Below are 22,310 nucleotides of genomic sequence, written 5' to 3' on the forward strand. Positions count from 1 at the left end.
TCAATTTTTCTTTAAACTCCAATTTTTCTAAAATTAGGCCTTTTAAATAGACCAATCTTCTTGGGTGTATTGACAATACAAATATACATGGAACTACAGAAAGGTGAAGACCACTTTTTAATTAGGAGGGTAGCTAGGGGGTTATTTTCACTGATTTGTTCGTAGAGAAAAGCAGGTACTGACCCTTTTTTTAACGTAAGTCGTTCTATTTTCATGCTAGAAATTTTTTATTACTATTATTTGAAAGGATTAATTGTATACATGAAAAAAGATAATATAAGTTTTCCTCGAAAAATGCAAAGTTTTCCCGTTACTTGGCTTTGAATATTTCAAATTATGCATTTGACGAGAAAAGCTAACCTTTAACATGGCGTATCTCGGTTTGTATTGGTCCTAAAGATATTATAGAAAAAGAATTTAGTTTGAGTTACTAAAACATACAATTTTGTTATCTACAGTTTTTTGATTAAATGAGTATTTTTTGAGGTATTCTCAAAAATTCCTCTAAAAAAGTCGATTTTTTCGACGAAAAACTGTTACTTTCATACGCGAATAACTCAAAAAATATTAGTTTTACGAAAAAAGTGTAAAAAACATTTTTTCTTAGAATTACTTTTTACATCGATTTACATGGTTAAAATGTAATAAAAAATTTCCACCCACGAGATGGGGTGGCAACCATCCCCAAGGTTTTAGCGTACAGCGGCATGATATAGAAAATGATCCTTGGACTATTCCCTACCGTCTGTGAAAATTTCGAGTAAATCCATGCTGGACGAAAAAATTGCGAGCCAAAATGCTTTATTTCCTCGACTACGTGGTAGTTAACCGATTTTAATTTTGCAAATAGCAAATGAAAGGTACAGTATTCTTTTATATGTAAAAAAAGTAACTTGCTGCCTGCTTCATTTTCAGTGCTGCAACATTCTGAAAAAATGAATTTTTTTTGCGAAAGCTGGATTGAAACTATAAGGGGGTATTAGTACGCTATGGTCAAAATAGGTGGCCAATTTTTAAACTAACGTTTAACAGTTCTTTGAATAGATGACAGCACGTACATATATTTTATTATTAAATTTAGTTCTCTGAACGACACCGCATTGATGCCATGTATTGCAACTTAGGCTCGGCACATCTCGATCTTAATCGTACTTTGTATTTACAGACGACAGTTGTTAATCCTTTCTTTACCTGCCTAGGGTAAATTCTCATTAATAGATACTAAACGTTCATTCATTTGGATATAGTTTATTATTTAATATTGTATTATACGACAATTCGTAATTCTTTACCTGCTCAAAAGGATTTATTTCAAACTAAAGAAATTTGCAATTATTTGAAATACAAGTAAGTGCCTATCTAAATGACCAAAAAAGAATTATGCTAATTCTCGGAATGAAGATCGAGTATAAAATTAGTATTTTTAATAAATGTAAAATACGTAAGTCAATTGAAAAACAGAGTCACTACAATAACTTTTTTCATATTGAATGTTTTTTCAACAGGGAAAGTTTTTTCCTCGGAAAATTTCACATTTTCATTTCATTTCTCCTTTCAACATGCGAGGCAGAATAATAATTAGCCTAATGAACCACTTACTTAAAACATTTTTAAAAGTAATATACTGCAGAATACCTATATAAAAAATGCGAAGAACAAGTATCACGGACAAAGATTTGATTCCGCAATGCCTTGCCCTTAGGCACCCGAGAGGCTCTATTGACTGTCTAAGTGCTATATATTTGTTTTATCGACTACAAAAAGGCATTTGATAGAGTACAACATGATAAGCTGCACATACTCATAAATTATCTTGGAGGAAACTGGATTAGATGATAGATCTAAACAACATTAGATATGCCGACGACGCAGTAGTTTTTGCAGATAGCCTAGATGATTTGCAAAGAATAATGTCGCGCATATAAGACATAAGTAGTGAACATGGAATTTCAATACGAAAAAAAAAGAAAGTAATGGTAGTCATTAAGAGCGAAATATATTACATAGACGGCTTTTGGTTAACCAACAACCAGTTGACAGAGTGGACAGCTACACATACCTTGGTACCTACATAAACAGTCAATGAGACCACTCTAGTGAAATAAAACAACGCATAGGAAAAGCGAGATCAGCGTTGATAATGATGAAGTCTCGTTTCAGAAGTCACATTTACCACTTGTTAACAAAATTTCTATTATCAGATCCTATGTATTTTCTAGATTATTATACTGAGTAGAAGCCTGGACTCTTACTCTTCCGAAACTTCTTTAAGAAAACTCAAGGCATTCAAGATGTGGTATTACAGTCGCATTTTAAGAATTTCGTGGATGGGTCGTGTGACTAATGTTGAGGTCTTATGTAGAATGGGCAAGGAATGCGAGATTATTAACACACATTATTATCAAAGAGCGCAAAGTAGAATATCTTGGCCATGTTATGAGGAATGAATAGAGATTGCCGCTACTCATTCTTCAGGGCAAGGTATTGGGAAGAGAGGACCAGGGAGAAGAAGAATATATCTGAGAAACTGGTTCAATACCTACATCGACAAACAGACTATTCCGAATAGCAGCATGCAAAGTTAGGATAGCCATGCTGATCGCCAACATTCGGAACGAATAAGCACCGTGAGAAGAAGAATATCTCATTTTAAATTCTTCTTCTTCTTCTTCATGTGCCTCGTCCGTTGCGGACATTGGCACGTTAGTCCAAACCATTGGCGTAAGTTTTGAAGCCATGAGTGTCTTCTTCTTCTGGGTCCACGTTTGCTCTCTATTTTACTCTGTATTGTCAGTGGCAGTATACGATATTTATCATGTCTCATAATATGATCGAGGTATTCAGGTTTCCGTTTCTATTGTGAAACAGATTTCTCATTTTTGTTTTCTCCTCAGCGCAATACCTCCACGTTGGTAGTGTGAGTCGTCCAGGACATTTTGAGGATAAGTCGGTACACCCACATTTCGAATACCTCTAGCCTTTTCGATAATGTTTCCGTTATTGTCCAGGTCTCTGCTCCATACAACAAGACTGGAAATACATAGCATTTTAGCAGCCGTATTTTTAGTGGGACAGATATGTCGCAATGATTGAATATATTTCTCATGTTAAATGTAGCTCTGGCCTTTTCAATTCTACATCGTATTTCGGTTGTTTGATCCCATTTCTAGTTGACGACTGTTCCAAGGTATACATATACTTCTACGTGTTGAATTGGTTTTTTATTTTCAATTGTCTGGTAGGTTTTTGAGTTTTGCTCACCAGTGTCCATTTTTGTTTTATTTATGTTGATGGTTAAAATCTCTTTTTTCACTCGCTCTTTGTAGGTACCCGGGTATGACAGGCCTGTCGATACTGCTAGCAACCACAACTGTATCGTCTGCATATCGGTTTATCTAATTATTACTCCAGTAAATTTCAATATTTTTTTTCACTTACGGAAATATTTGACATAAATTAATCAATGATTATACAATATTGTTTTGTCTACAATTTTTTCATTAGCATAATGCCTCAACAAATACTAATGGCCATTGGCATGTGTAATGTGTGTAAAAATGTCGACGTCATCGTCTTTACAAAGAGACGCTAATTGTATCCGAACAATGCATTATTTGCGGCCCTATAAAAATTAAATTTGCCAGAAAGTGAATAAAACTGAAATTGTTTTTAGATCCGCCCCACATAACATACTAGAGCTTACTTATGTTATTTATGTATTATGTCAAAACTAGTATAATCCCCCAGTAAACACTTTGAGTCATTTTGAACCTCGTTTAACTTTCAACCATTCGTATAACGTCACAGTTTCAAGCATAAAAAATGTATATTTGTATTGTTAAGACACTGTGACGTTATACAATCATGATTGAAAGTGAAAGTCAAACAAGGTCCAAAATGCGTACTGGGAGGGGGTGGGGCCACTTTTCTAAACAAAACCGCGTGATTCATCGTATTTCCGTGGTTACAAAACTCGTTTTCAATTGTTTGTAGATTTTCTTAAAATCCGGCAAACGCGCATCTGTCTCCATTTAATACATCACTGCTGCCATCTACTAAATGACACGTGAACTCATCTTCTCATCTATTAAGTGACAGCGGAACTAATTTATCACTAGAAAAATGCCAACTTATTGCTGTAATTTCAACAAAATCCCCAGATTGCAGCTTTTAACTAAAATTTTTACTTTTAGGTACAGTTAATTTAAAAATTATGGCAGTGTGGACAATGAAATTTTGTTTAAAATAAAGCTTTTTGCATAGTTAATCGTTTCTGGTAGTTATTTTCCACCCAAGTCAGTGCCGGATTTACCAATTTTCCGCCCTACGCCAGTTAAAAAATGCCGCCCTTAGGTTAGCTAGGTAAAAACAGCAATAAAACCAGAATTTTAAATTTAAATATTTATTTTCACAACTATATGAACTATAATAATATTATATTAGTTTTCGCCGGGATTTCATAGCCGCAAACGAGTTTATAATATTATCAAAATCTAAGCTTGTTGTCAAATCAGATTCTATCGTCAAAATTGTCAATGCATTTAATCGCTCTTGTTCCATTGTTGATCTTAAATACGTCTTTAATCGTTTGAGGGTAGAAAATGAGCGCTCCGCCGAACAAACTGTGACAGCCATAGCAACAAATATACGTAGGGCGATTTCAATGTTGGGGAAAACTGCTTCCAAATTGTATTGTCGAATGTGCGAGAGCATATTTGATAAAGTGCATTTTTCGTATTTTATGTCTGTTTCTTTTAACAGTTCCGAGAAATGCAAACATTCTGTTGGAAACGCATCCTCCAGATCGTCCTTATAACATTCCTGTAGGTACCTGGCACTTTTGATTAACTGTTCTTGCGAACTTTCTTTTATAACGTAAAAGAATCCAAATTTTTGAAAACACTGTCATATGCTTCATATCTTTTGTTCAGTTCCATTGAAACCCTATCAAGTATAGAAAAATATCTGTCCACTTTTAGCTGTTCCCTTCCTGTCAGAATTGTGTCACTATCCCTATTTTTATCTGGGAAAAGTTTACGTCTCCGATTTCTTTGATGGTCATCATCGTATCTTTCATCCATAATATTTTTGGCTTTGTCAATGTACGTTTCAAACATGGCAGTATTTCGCAAAGATTTGACAAAATTTATCAATGATAAAAAGAGTCTAGTTACGTCGCCAGTATCGATATCGACGCCCTGAAGAGTTTTGTTGGTTTTATGGAAACGCTCTAATATCACTTCCCAAAAAACCGACATGAAGGCACATTCGAAACGGTTTAAGCGACGTTTAATCCCAGCTGCCTCCGTTCGAACCGTTGGTTTTTCTGAAACCGCTTCTTCAATTGTTGTCAAAGCATTTAAATAATTGCTCCAGCTCCCGCGTAAGCTCATTAAAGCATCATGGCGTGCAGACCATCTTGTTCCGTCGACCCGTTTTGGAACTTTAGCGCCGGGTTTTAAATTGGAAAGTAGAATTTCCCAACGACGAGTAGACGCCGAGAAAAAAGTATATAGGCTCTGCACCGTTTCAAAAAACCTTACAGCCTCTCCGGCACATTCGGCAGCGCAGACGCCAACCAAATTCAATGAATGGGCGGCACATGGTAGGTAATCAGCGAGCGGGTTGCGTTTCAAAATCCTTGCTTGTAAACCACTGTAACAGCCGGACATATTACTAGCGTTGTCGTAGGACTGACCTCGACAATGTTTTAATTCCAAATTGTGCTTCTCCAATTTAGAAATTACAGCATTTTCCATATCTTCAGATTTATGGCCCACATTTGGCAAAAAGCCAACGAAGCGCTCTACTGGTTTTCCATTTTCTGTAACATATCTGATGATTACGGATAATTGATCAATATGTGCCATGTCGGGTGTTGAGTCAATTATAATTGAATAGTATTTTGACTTTCCAATTTCGGACATAATGTGATTCAGAACCTCAGTCGACATTAAGTCGATAAATTCTTCACATATTGTAGATGAGAGGTATGACGTTTTACCACTTCCCGGATTTCCGTGCTGAGATACATGCGTGGCTAAAAACGGATCAAATTCCGCTATGAGCTCCAGACACATCATGAAGTTTCCGTTGTTTGGATTGCCGAATTTTTCAACTGTTCCTCTAAACGGTAAACCTCTGGAAGCCAATTTTTTAGTCACTGCAACCACCCGCTTTAACACTTTTCGCCAGTAATCTTCTTCGAGTCTTATTTGCTGACACAGCAATGAATCAATTTGGTTTTGCTTTTGTTGACGCCGCAATAAGGTTACTTTGGATTTGGCGTGTTCGTGGGAGTTTTCATGTAAATTCAAAATTTTATTTACATTACTCCAATCATTTACGCCATCAGTGGCCATTTTTGAGGTTCCTCCGAAAAGACGACATGGAATGCAAAACAGGGATTTCTTTGATGGTGAATATATTAAGTATCTACGAGGTTGTTCTTCCTCATTGGCAAGTTTCCGACGGAAAACGTTCTTAGTAAGATACTGTGTCTTATTGCCAATAACAGTTTTTGTTAGTGAAAAATCCTCATCTGTATTTTGGCATATTTCATTTGGTAAGGACAACAAATAATCGATAGTAGCATCGTTGGCCTTCCATTCGGCAGGGTCGTTACTGATAACTGCTTGTAAACATTGTGGATTTACTGAAGCTGATGCACATGCAGATGCTTCTATTTTAGATTCTGACCCTAGAACAATAAAATATGCGAATATGCCTCTAAACTAAAAATTTGCATTTTGATAATCGAAGATGGTATAATATTGTAAAACTTTCATAAATAAAATTTTACATCAAACATTTTTTTGTAACTCTACTAATTAAGGATTTATGAAGTCATTTCAAAATTGTAATTTTTTTATTTTCCCCCATATCATAAACGAGATGGTAATTTTAAAATTTGTGTTTACCGTTTTAAAGTTACCCCCAATGATTTTTTTTGATAGGACTAACAATTATTAACAGTTACGTACGAAGAAACGAAGATACCATATAAGTGTCGAAAATTGAGAAAATGATGTTTCATTTCAGCCCAAAATATACAGGGCAATCAGAATCAGGGCATTCCATTTAAATGAAAATTTAAAATATGCCAAAGAGCCAAAGAGATGCCCAAAGAGTCAAAGAGTAGGAATGTAGTTAAAAAACACATTTATTCACATAATGACATAATCGATACTCACTCTCACTTGGCTCCGTGTCCATCGCTTCCGCATTATCTGGTGGTATAGGTACAGCAGACACAGCAGTAACAGTCTCCGATTCCGAATCCGAATCATGTGTTTGCGCTTTGGAAGTTGTAGTTGTAGGTTTAATTAAAAAATAGTTGTTTAATTTTTTTGTTTTGTCTAAAACTGCATGAAGTTTTCTCCGCTTTCCCTCAGCAAGCGTCTTGTATCGCGCTCCACTTAATCGTTTTCGGCCGTCACTCATAGTGTTGAAAATTTTGGACACTGGACTCGACACTAAACAGTTTAAACTAACTGACTGGGATGAACAATATTGAATATTGTTACGACTTTTACCCGTCGTATTTTCCGTGGGTTCTTCGTTCTTCAATAAACCAACAACTCACTTTAAAACTTTAAACTACTACTTTATTTCAACAAGTCCACTTATAAGTATAACAATACTTGCACTATTTACCTACTAATATTTACAGATTTCTAATACTCAATACTCTTCACTCTTCTACTTCTTTACAAATAATAACTAATAACACTTACTTAACACTATCTCACTACTAAAACCACTCTGTCTAGCCAATCTGTCTGCTAGTCACTCTCTCACTCATATCTTCAACTGTCTGGTGATAGCACACAGCACACAGCTGTAACTGTTCGCTTTATATACCTACCGGCAGGGTTTCCTGAATGTTCTAGGAATTTCCAGTAGTTAAGTAGTTTACTAGAAAAATCGAGACGTTCACTTACGACTTCCTTTGACTACTATCAGTAGCGCGGCTCTTATAGCGGCTTCTTTGCGGCAATCGCGCGGCAGATAAGCGGTATCCTTTTGTTACAGTCAGATAAAATAATCATTCCCAACAATTATTGTACTTCTGCCCGACCATGTTACGGCGGGGCGGAGACTTTAGATTTCATTGGAAACCTACCAAACATTCATTCATTTTTAGCTGTATTATACGTAAAATAGATTTTGGGTGATGGCCCCGTATATAATTTCAGTTTAAGAGTTTTCCTGATAATTGTTTGAAATTTTGCCGCCTCCCCAGTTTTGCCGCCTTACGCCTAGGCGTAATTTGCGTAATGGGAAATACGGCACTGACCCAAGTTCAAAAATTATTATGCAAAACGAATTTTTATAGCAAGTTACTAAGTAACTTATGACATGGACTCCTTTATGTACAGTTATAAAAAATATACTGCTTTCTTTGAAAATTTTAACTAGATACTATTAAAATAGAAAGTCTACAGTTCACGTACATACCCCTAAGTTGAAGATTGGTTTTGAAATAGTGACGGTAACTGTACCTAAAAACTATATAAATTTTAACATTGTGTCATACCACCGATCTTAATGAAATTTACAGTATTGTTTTGTCATATCATAAAGTTTTTCTGGGTGAAAGATGAAGGTCCTAAGTGGTTGAACAAACGTAAAATGCGAATACTTGTTTTTTTATGGTTTTTTCGAAACTATTGCTATTTTGCAATAAGGGCGACAATTTTTAAAATTTTCAGTTAATCCTATATTGTAGGAAATTTAATTACGCAACTTTTGTCAAAGTTGTGACATGTGTAATGTCGGTGCAACTTTTCCCAAAAATGAATATGTACTTTTAAAGTTATAATAAAAAAAAACAAGAAAAAAATCGAATTTTTCCTTCATTTTTTGACATTTTGATTATTTAAACAATGTTCCGGGCTTTTTTGAGTGGGAGGATAACTCAAATATTATTATATGAGTTATTTTCAAGCAATTTCTGCAAAAAAATATGAGTCATCTCTCAACATCCAAATGTACTAACATTTTTACAGATGGGCCCTGGTCTATATTTATACACATGATGACTTTTCGTTAGATTATAGGCTTTTTAGCTTTTTTCAACATTGTTTTAAAATGATAACCATTTTGCAACGCCATCTATTTTAGAGTATTCTAACCACGTTTGATCGATTACCGTACCACTGAAGGCAACTTTAAAGTTTTCATAGTAGTTTAGTGTTCTTATATAATGTGGCTCTAAGTGGAGTGAATTTATTAATTATTTTATTTTAATTTACAACATAATTTACAACACTCCCGAATAGTGTTGCCAGGTCCGATTTGTTTTTAATCGGTACATAAGTAAAAACAAATCGGGATTTAGGGTTGTAGATCGGGACAAATAAACAACAATAGCCCAGTAAATGACCGTTTTGGAGCGTCATTTTCAGAGTCAACTCCGAATTGCATAAAAATCTGGTTTTAGGTTCTACCTACTGTCTGCTTCAAAGTTGAACTTGTACCGTTGGTTGCTTTTACTTGGGGGGGGGGGTGACAGTTACACTTATCCACCCCTTCACGGGGGAAAAACGCGCGTTTAAAGTAAGTCCCAAAATGGATCAACAGACTAACTCTAAAAACTATTGTTCTAAGTATATAAGTTTTAAACTAATTCAATACTTTTCGAGTAATTTTATCGAACAAAATATTCTTAGCAAAAATATAGCTTTTAAAAAAGCAAAAAAAAAATTGTATGTTTAGAAAGTCTATAAAACCAGTAAAAGCAAAGTTGTAGCACATCACAAATACGTTCTTATTCGTAAAATTCCAAATCGAATTTTTCAACTTGAAATAACCTAAAAATTAAGGAATTTTCGGGCAAACCTATTAAAATTTTTTAAAGTAAAAATCTTTAATTTTGTTTTATATAAAAGTCTCTAGCATTCAAACTAAGCGAGTTACGCTCAAAATAAAGTTGGCTCCTTTTTTTGGTAAAAAAAATCTTGAAAATCTCCCCCTATTTAGCACCGTAAATAAAATTAATCGTTACCGCTTTACCATTTACTTTATATGTGTATTGTTTATACGATCTGTAAGGTTTACCGATTGGAAGTGCTTAGTTTTGAAAAAAATTGGTTTTATAGTAAAAACAAAATTTTCCTAAAATATTGGAAAATACCTTTTTCAAAATAACTTAAAAAGTATTAGGGATAATAAAAATCTCAATGAGTAAAAAGTAGGTGGGTTTTGCTTTTATAAATATGATAGATTCATTTTGTTTTTCTGTAAGACAAAAATTGGTTAAAATATGGTTGTTCGTATTTTGCATACACTTGTGATTAGTGACTCGTTCAGGCCCTTTAAATCATGTAAAAAAATACATAAATAAAGTAAATTGTTTGTAAAGCGGTAACGATTAATTTCATTTGGGGTACTAAGTCGGGGGAGATTTTCACGATTTTTTTACCAAAAAAAAAGGCGTCAACTTGATTTTGAGCATAACTCGCTTAGTTTTGATGCTAGAAACTTTTTTAAAACGTAAAAATAAAGATTTATTAAAAAAGTTTTAATTGGTTTTTTTTCGAAAAGTGCTTAATTTCTTGGTTATTTCACGTTGAAATATATAATTTGGAATTTGACGAATTAGAACGTATTTTTCATGAGCTACAACTTTGCTTTTGCTGGGTCTATAGACTTTACGGGTTCACAATTTTTTTCATTTTTTTATATTGTGCTACATTTTGGCTAATAAGAATATTTTTTTCGATCAAATACTTACTTTTTGAGTTAGTTGTGAAAATCGCCTGAAAGCATGATTTTTTGTCGAAACATACACATTTTCAACCGTAAATAACTCGAAAAGTATTAACTAAGTTAAAATTCTATAGAACTAAAATTGCTTAGAATTAGTCAATTTATCCATCTCCGGACTTATTTTAAACGCACGGTTTTTCACCCCTAAGTAGGGGTGACTGTCACGTCCCGAGTAAAAGCAACCAACGGCACAAGCCGTCCAAATTTTCATGCAATTTGGAGTTGCTCCTGAAAATTACACGGTATCGCCGTATTTCCCGTTCATTTACTAGACTACAAGGTGTTTCTATAATCTGTATTTAATCCTACCTAATAATAATAATAATCAGACGAAATTACAAAAAAAAATCGTAGATTAAGTAAATTATTTATTTTTTATTAAAATTATATTTTTCATTCGATTTTGCCGCTTTTAGGAGTGCCTTGTTTTTATAACATAGTTATAAAATTCACTGCAAGTCCTCCTGAAATTGATTTTCGTGGGTTAAAATCGGGACATATAGTGTCCCGATCAGGTACAAAGCGGTACGCGTCCCCAGGCCCTGAAAATCGGGACGTCCCGCGCAAATCGGGACACCTGGTAACGCTACTCCCGAATCATAATTATTTACAATGTACATATACAGGGTGTAACAAAAATACAGGTCATAAATTTAAACACATATTCTGGGACCAAAAATAGTTTGATTGAACCTAACTTACCTTAGTACAAATGTGCATATAAAAAAAGTTACAATCCTTTGAAGTTACAAAATGAAAATCGATTTTTTCCAATACATCGAAAACTATTACATATTTTTTTATTGAAAATGGACATGTGGTATTCTTATGGCATTAGAATCTTAAGAAAAAATTATAGTGAAATTTGGACACCACCCCATAAAAATTTGATGGGGGGTTTTGTTCTTTAAACCCCCCAAACTTTTGTGTACGTTCCAATTAAATTATTATTGTAGTACCATTAGTTAAACACAGTGTTTTAAAACTTTTTTAGCTCTTAGTACTTTTTCGAAAAGTCAGTTATTATCAAGATATTTTGAATATTTGTCAAATCCACCACATATTTGTATATGGTTAAGTACGATTATGGAGACTTGGTAATAATATGAAAATTTATGCATGCTTTACATTTTTAGGTATATTTTGAACCATATTAAAAAAGAAGCCACATCTCGATAAAAGGTGCCTTCTCGAAAAAATACAAAGAGGCAAAAAAGTTTTAAAAACACTGTGTTTAGCTAATGGCACCGCAGTAATATTTTAATTGGAACGTACACAAACATTTGGGGGGTTTAAAAGAACAAAACCCCCATAAAATTTTTATGTAAACATATTAAAAAATAAGCCTCAACTCGATAAAAACTGCCTTCTATCGAAAATCGAAAAAATACTAAGAGGCAAAAAACTTTTAAGAATATTGAATTTAACTAACGATACCACAATAATAATTTAATTGAGACGTACACAAAAGCTTGAGGGGGTTTAAGGGAACCAAACTCCCATAAAATTTTTACGGGGTGCACAAATTTCACTATAATTTTTCTTTAAGATGTTCCTGCGATGGTAATGCCACGTGTCCATTTTCAATAAAAATCTCTAATAGTTTTCGATATATTCGAAAAAATCAATTTTCATTTTGTAACTTCAAAGGGTTGTAACTTTTTTATGTGCATATCTGTACTAAGGTAAGTTAGGTTCATTCGAACTATTTTTGGTCCCAGAATATGTGGTTTAATTTATGACCTGTATTTTTGTTACACCCTGTATATTATGTACCTACATTCACGGGCGCCCATATACAAATTTTCAGGGGGGGGGGCAGACGTGAAGATGTTGACATTATATTTTGTACACTTTGGATAACCATATATAGTTTACAGCACTCGAAAAGGTAGGGGGGGGGGCACGGCCCCCCTGCCCATGGGTATGGGCGCCTATGCCTACATTGTAAATCCCAAATCATGATTTCCAAAGTTTCTACATTGTAAATTATGATTCGGGAGTGATCAGCAGCATTTAACCTGTCTTGTTTTGTTTATTTCTACTGCATCTTAAATGTAAATTTAGTATAGTAACAATTAAGCATTTTGAGGATTATTTTCAATTACACCTAATTTCATGTATAAAAATATAACTATCCGTTTATTGATGTTATCCTGAGACCGGAATATATGCAATAGAAAACAGAGAAAATACGAAGACGTTAATTATCGTCTTCTTTATATATTGTATTTAAAAACCAATTCATATAATAATAATCTAAAGTGACTTCCTTCCTCGACATATTCCCCTCATAGTTCAATAAATTGAATCGTTACATTGACAAATTCCTGCAATACCTACACCATTTAGGATTTAGGACCATAATTGGTGAATTTTTCTATCATGCTTCTGAAATTATCTTCTATAAACTCATAAGTAATCATCCAAAAGTATTAGAGCACTCACTGTAATCACCATCATCACTACCTCATTGCAAATGTAGCTAATGTATATACCTACAACTCCTACTACAGTGTTCAAAGTTAGCTAAATCTTCTATCTCATCAACGATTTAATAAAAAAATAATTGAAGAAAAAGCCTATTGATAAATTGCCATGGTCATTCCAATTCTTTTTCTTCTAGTGTTAGTGCCCACTCCACTAATGAAGAGTTGCTATAACCATTGAACATTCGTCTCTATCTTCTGCTTTTCTTAAAAGGATCGCGAATGTTTTTCAGCTAGGATGTTTGTCGTTTACTAGGACCTTTTTTACTTCGATTTTACCCTTCATAATCAGCTTCAACAACTCTTACTTATCATTTCAAAGGATGTGCCCCAAATATGCTGCCGTTCGGCTTTTAATGGTGGTCAACAGTTCTCTGTCTCTTAACATTCTGTGCAGCACCATTTCATTCGTAATATGATCGGTCCATGGTATTTTCAAAATTATCCCAAAAAGCCACATCTCAAAAGCTTCCAGTTTTCTCATTAAGTCAACATTAGCAGTGGAGGCTTCGATAACATAAAGAAAAATATAGTGGATATAACATTTCACCATTCGATATCGGATTTACAGATTGAGTCAGTGGTTACTCAGAAATTTCCTCATCTTCAAAAAGTCTACTCTCGATTACTCTATTCTTGATCGAATATTTCTGATTTTGGATTAAGATCTTCCAGTAATCCAGACTCCTAAATATTTCATTTTGTCTTCTTGTTCAATATCTTCATTTTTTTATCTGGATCCTTGTAATGACTTTGCCCCTCTTACTGATAATCATGGTTTTTGTTTTCTTATTTATCTTTATTGTTAAACCAATCTACTGGAGCGTATATGTAAGATATGTGATTTTTACACATTTGGGAAAAATTCAAAAAGTACTTAAATCATTTATATTTACTGTATTTTTATCTATATATTTTTTTTTTGAATTTTTTTAGTTATCATACTGGAAAAAAGTCCTTAGCTTTTACTACTTTCAATCCTGTTCTAAAACAACAGGGCAAATATGACTTAAAAGGAAAAATATTGGTTATACCTGTATACGGAAAGGGAGATTCCATTGTAACATTAAGTAAGTATTTTCCAAATATAGTCCAGAAACCGAAGATTTTCACCTCAGAATTTTTACAGAATGGATCGATTTGCTTGAAAATTTGAGAAAAAGTAGTGGATAGTCCAAGGATCAAAATCTATATGATGCCGAAAGGCTCTTTTACCATGGGGGTGGTTGCCACCCCATATCGAGGGTGGAAATTTTTTATTATATATTGACCGCAAAAAATGATCTATACATATTTTGATGAAATTAGTAGTTTTTTATTTATTCGTTATGCAAAGTGTTAGTTTTATATAAAAAATCAATGTTTTTCGATAATACCCATTTACGATTCACTCAATTTTTGCCGCAGAAAAAATTTTTTCAAACCAAGTTCTTTAGAATTAAATAATCTACAATTTCATATTTAAACATATTTTTGTACCTCTAATGCTAATCTTTCTATTCTGAAGAAAATGGCATTTTTGACCAAACTACAAAAATTCGTTATGCGCTTTTAACTTCAGTTTTTTAAAAACTAATCATTCTAAGCTAAGAAGTTTTTAAAAACTTCTAGAATCTATTAATAATACATAAATAAAGAAGAATGAATAAGGCCAATGACTAAAAACATCGCAAACTTGATTTCTCCTTTTTTTCTCAAAAAAATATATTGATATTTCAACCGTAACTTTTTTATTTTTTATCCTAGAAAGTTTGGTAAAAAAGAATTTTGCAGGCTTTTACAAGATCTATAAGTCTATTAATATTAAATATTTTTAAAATTCTCAGTCACAAAAAGAGGTGATTTTGAAAGGGTTGGTAAAGGTGCTTTTTGCATTTTATTACAAGTACGCCAGGGCAGATAAATAAAAATGAGCGATTTCAGGGTAAAAATCAATACAGGTATTTGAAGGTGCTAAATCGTAGGGGGGACATAGTTAATTAAAAATACATACAGAGGTACTCGCAAATCAACCTCAGTTTTTTATAAACAAAGGCTAAAGTCAGAAAATATGTTTTTTTGCCTGTAGCATTTTTTGTATCATGTTTACAGCAAAAGTTGTATTATGAAAGTTGTGTATCATAAAAAAAACAATTAATTTTAATTTTGATTAGTTAAAATTGATAAATAATTAACCGAGATAATTGCAAAAAACCACATTTTTTGCACTATTTTGTAAATGTTAATAACTTTTACTAAATATGACCTAAGGAACATATTGTACCTTAATTATGAGGATATTATGTGCCCTTACTAGAGTGCAAAGTATCAAGAAGATCGTTTTGTTAGTTTACGAGTTACGTTATTTGTTTATCCAAAACATTGAATGTTTAAACATCTATTGTTGCCCAAGGGGTATTTTCAGAGCTTTTTAGCCAAGTGGAATGAGTTTTTAAAGACTCAAACTACTAAGAAATTAAAAAAAATGATACATTTATTATTTAAATGCTCTTAAACAAGTCGTTTAATAAATAGCGAGTTTTTTCCTTATAAACATTTAGAATAACTTTGTTATTTTTCACGACAAATAATTATAATTAGTTGTATCAGAAAAGTGGTAAAAAAACACACATTAAAAACTAAAAATAAACTTTCTATGACCAATAATACCCAACTTATACTTTTTTTTTGAAAAATCATATCTGTATTGTTTATAAATATTAAGAGTCGAAATTTGCAAAAAATCATAATAGACATCTATATTTTACATTGCAATTAATAACTACAGTATATCTTGTATTTAAAATGAGTAATAACCCTTTAAAATGAAGGTACTCGAGCTGACTTAACTGGGACCGTTTGATGGGGGAAGGATCTCTGAGTCCGCTTTCGCGCTTCGAGATTTTGGTATTGAAAGTTCAAATTGGAGCACTTGAAAATTTTTACAATAACTCCGCTTCCAGAGAACGTAGAGCCTTCATTTTTTTTTTAAATTGGGGTAACTGGACGAAATAATAACGACTAGCTAATTTCCATTCACCGGAAAAATCGGGAAATTCTGGAAAATGGACTTTTTTATTCAACATTCATTTACAACGTTAACACTAATATATTTCAATAAATATTTTCATATCATATTATAAATTTGTAAATAAATAATAAATGTACAGTATATATATCTTTATATATATATACAGGGTGGTTCATCGTATTTGCCTCGGTCTCTGTACGGAAAACGACTTGATATTTAAAAAAATATTCTTGACAGCAATTTACAGGGCAATTAACACTACAATCTAAAACTAATGAAAATTATACAGGGTGCTTCAAAAAAGAGGGGTATATTAAAGTTATATTTTCTCTTATGGAACACCCTACTCGTGAGCCATTTTTGAATTTTCCTTAAAAAAATAAGCTATATTTTTATAAGGGTTTCCTACACGTAAGTACATGGTGTTTTGATTTATTTCAATTTTTATAAGAATGTAGGGTTTAAGAAAAAAAAATTAATATCTACGAATCTAAGAATCCGTGACAAATTTTTTCTTGGATCTTTATAATAGACTATTCAGCATATTGGAACAGATATTTATTGTAATAATATTTATAATTATTTAATCGTACATTTTTAGATTTAAAAATGAATTAAAAACAAAAACATTCAACAAAACTGAAAACATAAACAAAAACATACCTCATTATAGGGTCAAAACTAGTTTTAATGTGTATCTACAAAAACACATATTAAGTATGTGTTTTTGTGTTTTGTGTTTCTCCACAATACACCAGGGTAGAAAAATAAATATGAGCGATTTCAGGGTAAAAATCAATACAGGTATTTGAAGGTGCTAAATCGTAGGGGGATATAGTTTATTAATAATACATACAGAGGTACTCGTAAATCGACCTCATTTTTTTATAAACAAAGACCAAAGTCAGAAAATATTAGTTTAGCATAGTTTACAAAATCTCAAGAAGATCTGTTTGTTAGTTTACAAGTTATATTAAATGTTTATCCCAGACATCGAATATTTAAACAATCATTGTTGCCCAAGGAGTGTTTTCAGAGCTTTTTGGCAAAGTGCAATGACTACTTAAAAACTCAAAGTACTAAGTAAGTTAAAAAAAATAATATATTTATTTTTTAAATGTTGTTAAACAAGTCGATAAAAAAATGGTAAGTTTTTTCCTTATAAACAATTAGAATATCTTTGTCATTTTTTCTGATAAATAATTATAATTGGATGTGTCAAAAAGCTGGTAAAAAAATGTACATTAAAATGAAAAAAAACTTTCTAGGACCAATAATAGCCAAGTTATACTTTTTTTTTGAAAAATCACATCTCTATTGTTTATAAATATTAAGAGTTGAAATTTTTAGAGCATGGTAATAAATATCTATATTGTATGACAATTGATAAGTACGAACTATCTTCTATATAAAACGAGTAATAACCCTTTAAAGTCAAGTTACTCACGCTGACTGAGCTGGGACCGTGTGATATGGAAGAATGTCGGAGTTCAGTTTCTCTAGTCGAGATTTTGCTATAGAAAGTTCAATTTGGAGCGCTTGAAAAATTTTACAATACCTCACCTTCCAGACAACGTAGAGCCTTTAATTTTTTTTGGGGTAACTCGACGAAAGTATACCAACTAGCTAATTTTCATTGGCCGAAAAAATCGGAAAATTCTGAAAAATGTATTTTTTATTCAACATTCATTTACAACGTTAGCACTAATACATTTTGATAAATATCCACTAGGAAGAATTTCCTGTAGCTGGCTGTATACCATTAATTACAAGTAAAATTTAATAAAAAATTTTGGTCTTGGTAAAAGGTATATTATTTTAAAAAGCCCTATAGGGCTACAAACATCGAACAGAACGTTTTCGCTCTAAAAAGAGCATCATCAGTGTTGCCTAAAATAAGTATAACCATATTAATTATCAAAATGTTGAATTTAAAGTGATGACCAAGGTAGAATCAAAGTTTGGTTATACTTACAAGAACATGGTGAGCCAACCAAAAAATACGAAGGTCAAAGCCTTTTAATCCAGACTTTTAGTCCATTTTTGAAAGGCTTTGACCTTCGTATTTTTTGGTTGGCTCACCATGTTCTTGTAAGTATAACCAAACTTTGATTCTACCTTGGTCATCACTTTAAATTCAACATTTTGATAATTAATATGGTTATACTTATTTTAGGCAACACTGATGATGCTCTTTTTAGAGCGAAAACGTTCTGTTCGATGTTTGTAGCCCTATAGGGCTTTTTAAAATAATATACCTTTTACCAAGACCAAAATTTTTTATTAAATTTTACTTAATTTTGATAAATATTTTCATAAAAAATTATAAATTTGTGAATAAATATTAAAATATAATTATAGTATGTATACAGGGTTGTTCATTTTATTCGCCTCGGTGTCTGTACGGAAAACGAATTGATTAAAAAAAAATTCTTCATAGAAATATACAGGGCCATTAACACTACAATTTAAAAATAATATGAATTATACAGGGTGCTTTAAAAAAGAGTGGTATATCAAAGACATATTTTCTATGGAACACCCTACACCTGATGAAATTTTTGAATTTGCCCTTAAACAATAAGCTAGACTATACCTAAGTGCAGGGTGTTTTGATTTATTTCAATTTAAAAAAAAATGTAATGTTTTAGAAAAAAAAAATAAACAGGTAGGTATTTACAAATCTAAAAATCGGTGACAAATTTTTTTTGGACCTTCATAATAGACTATTTAGCATATTTAAGCAGATTTTTATTGTAACAAAATTTATAATTACATGATCGTACAATTTCAGGTTTAAAAATTAATTGAAAACAAAAACGTTCTCAAATTGAAAAAAAAATGTATAGATTATAATTATTGATCTTCGTTAATTCTACACAGTTTTTGTACAGGTTCATCAATTTCTTCCACATTATCCATAATTTCTTAAAATAAATCAATTGTACCGAGCTTTGTATAAATTGCAAATATGATACTGATGAAAAAAGATGCTACAACCTCTTGACAGTAATTATAGATGACAAAAGTGAAGTTGAAGAAGATTTGTTTAAAAAAATTAGGGATAATGTTTAAGAAATTAATAAATCTGTACATAAACTGTGTATAATTAACGAAGATCAATAATTATAATCTATACATATACATTTTTTCTTAATTTGAGAATGTTTTTGTTTCCAATTAGTTTTTAAATCTTAAAATGTACGATCAATGGCCGGTTTCACCAACGACGAATAGTAGTTTATTTTATGATTAAAGTTATTCGACCAATAAACTGACATATCTCCATTTTACTAACGTCAAATAAGACTTATTTTATTTATTTATCAAAAAAATACTTACTCTTTGACTAAATTGGCAAGTTAATCTGACTGTAAATATTTAGAAGAAAGTAAATTCGCCAGTTTCACTTTAAATTATTAAAATTATATTGAAACAAAATATAAACTTAAACATCTAATACATTTTATTGGACGAATAGCATTCATTGATTTATTTGTTGTTGGTGAAATTGGACCTAAGTAATTATAAATTTTGTTACAATAAACATCTGTTTAAATATGCGAAATAGTCTATTATGAAGATCCAAGAAATAATTGTCAACGATTCTTAGATTCGTAAATATTTATTTTTTTCTAAAATTTTACATTTTTCTAAAAATTTAAATGAATTAAAACACCCTGTACTTAGGTATAGTCTAGCTAGCAGCTGGCATATTGTTTCAATTTGAGCAATTCAAAAATTTCATCAGGTGTAGGGTGTTCCATAAAAAATATATCTTTGACATACCACTCTTTTTTGAAGCACCCTGTATAATTCATATTATTTTTAGATTGTAGTGTTAATGGCTTTGTATATTTCTATGAAGAATTTTTTTTAAATCAAGTCGTTTTCCGTACAAACACAGGCGAATAAAATGAACAACCCTGTATATAAATAAATATATAGGTACATACCATAATTATATTTTAATATTTATTCACAAATTTATAATATTTTATGAAAATGTTTATCAAAATATATTACTGTTAACGTTGTAAATAGAATGTTGAATAAAAAAATCCATTTTCCAGAATTTTCCGATTTTTCCGGTCAATGAAAATTAGCTAGTTGTTATTCTTTCGTCGAGTTACCCCAATTTAAAAAAAAATTGAAGGCTCTACGTTCTCTGGAAGCTGAGATATTATAAAATTTTTCAAGCGCTCCAAATTGAACTTTCTATAGCAAAATCTCGACTAGAGAAACTAAACTCCGACATTCTTCCATATCACACGGTCCCAGCTCAGTAAGCGTGAGTAACTTGATTTTACAGGGTTATTACTCGTTTTAAATAGAAGATATTTGGTACTTATCAATTGTCATATAAAATATAGATATTTATTACCATGCTGTAAAAATTTCAACTCTTAATATTTATAAACAATAGAGATGTGATTTTTCAAAAAAAAAAGTATAACTTGGCTATTATTGGTCCTAGAAAGTTATTTTTTTCATTTTAATGTGCATTTTTTTACCAGATTTTTGACACAATCAATTATAATTATTTATCAGAAAAAATGGCAAAGGTATTCTAATTGTTTATTAAGAAAAAACTTACCATTTTTTTATCGACTTGTTTAACAACATTTAAAAAACAAATATATTATTTTTTTTAATTTTCTTATTACTTTGAGTCTTTAAGTAGTCATTGCACTTTGCCAAAAAGCTCTGAAAACACTCCTTGGGCAACAATGATTGTTTAAACATTCGATGTCTGGGATAAACATTTAACATAACTTGTAAACTAACAAACAGATCTTCTTGAGATTTTGTAAACTAATAAAGGCACTTAATTACCTTATGATCAAGGTACAATAAGTTCCTTACAACCTATTTAGTAAAAGTTATTAACATTTCCAAAATAGTGCAAAAAACGTGGTTTTTTGCAATTATCTCGGTTAATTCTTGATGGATTTTAACTTGTAAAAATTTAAATTAATCGTTTTTTTGTGATACACAACTTTCATAATACAACTTTTGCTGTAAATATGATACTAAAAATGCTATAGGCAAAAAACAATATTTTCTGATTTTGGCATTTTTTTATAAAAAAATGAGGTCGATTTACGAGTACCTCTGTATGTATTTTTAATTAACTATATACTCCCTACGATTTAGCACCTTCAAATACCTGTATTGATTTTTTTCCCGTTTTTATTTTTCTACCCTGGTCTAAAGTTTTAATTGTCAATAGCTCACCCAATTTTCGCCGTAGAAAAAATGTTTGTAAACCTGGTTCTTGGGAATTAAATAGGCTACAATTTCATATTTAAACATTTTTTCGTATCTCTGATGCTAATCTTTCTGTTCTGATGGAAAAGGATATTTTTTTCTAAACTACAAAAATTCGTTATTCGCTTTTAACTCCGTCTTTTTAACTAATTACTATTAGTCTTACAGAAAATTTAAAAAAACGGTTTAGTTTATTTTTTAAAAGGTACATTTTTGTTAAGTAAAGTTGTTTTGATAAAACGAAAACTTTTGGAGTTATTAGCAGAAAACTTATTAAAAACATTGATTTTTTCGACAATATAAAACTAACACTTTCGATAGCGAATAAATCGAAAACTATTAATTTTATCAAAAAAATGTATAGAACGTTTTTTGCTTAGAATGAATGTTTTTACCAACTTTTCCGTCAAAATATAATAAAAAATTTCCACCCCGACATGGGGTGGCAGCCACCCCCATGCTAAAAGTGCCCTTCGGCATCATATAGATTTTGATCCTTGGACTATCCACTACTTATTCTCAAATTTGCAAGCAAATCGATCCATTCTGTAAAAATTGCGAGGTTTTGTCCTATTTTAAGCTTTATTACTTGGACTAATATTGTTAATATGTATAATAATTGCACAACTCATTTTGTAGATGTACATACGTCTTGTAAATTTTATCTTCAGTTTTATCACTGGGTCTTGATTGGCGCCGATTTTGTTACTTTATTAATGTACTCGTTTTCATCATCAAATTTTTATTTACTTTACTTTTAAATCATT

General features: G+C 31.5%; 2 protein-coding genes across 2 annotated transcripts in view; one reads left to right on the plus strand and one right to left on the minus strand.

Annotated features, from left to right (window-relative positions):
* LOC114324504 (ammonium transporter Rh type B) overlaps window positions 1-22,310 on the minus strand; it is a 289,838-nt gene that overhangs the window by 66,381 nt on the left and 201,147 nt on the right. The gene's annotated exons all lie outside the window — the stretch shown is intronic.
* Window positions 1-22,310, plus strand: part of LOC114330343 (circadian clock-controlled protein daywake-like) — a 51,189-nt gene that overhangs the window by 25,665 nt on the left and 3,214 nt on the right. The window contains exon 4 of the mRNA XM_050645111.1: window positions 14,199-14,332. Coding sequence (XP_050501068.1) covers window positions 14,199-14,332 — 134 coding nt within the window. The remainder of the gene's footprint in view (window positions 1-14,198; window positions 14,333-22,310) is intronic.

This window comes from Diabrotica virgifera, chromosome 3 (genome assembly GCF_917563875.1).
Source record: "Diabrotica virgifera virgifera chromosome 3, PGI_DIABVI_V3a".
Lineage (NCBI taxonomy): Eukaryota > Metazoa > Arthropoda > Insecta > Coleoptera > Chrysomelidae > Diabrotica > Diabrotica virgifera.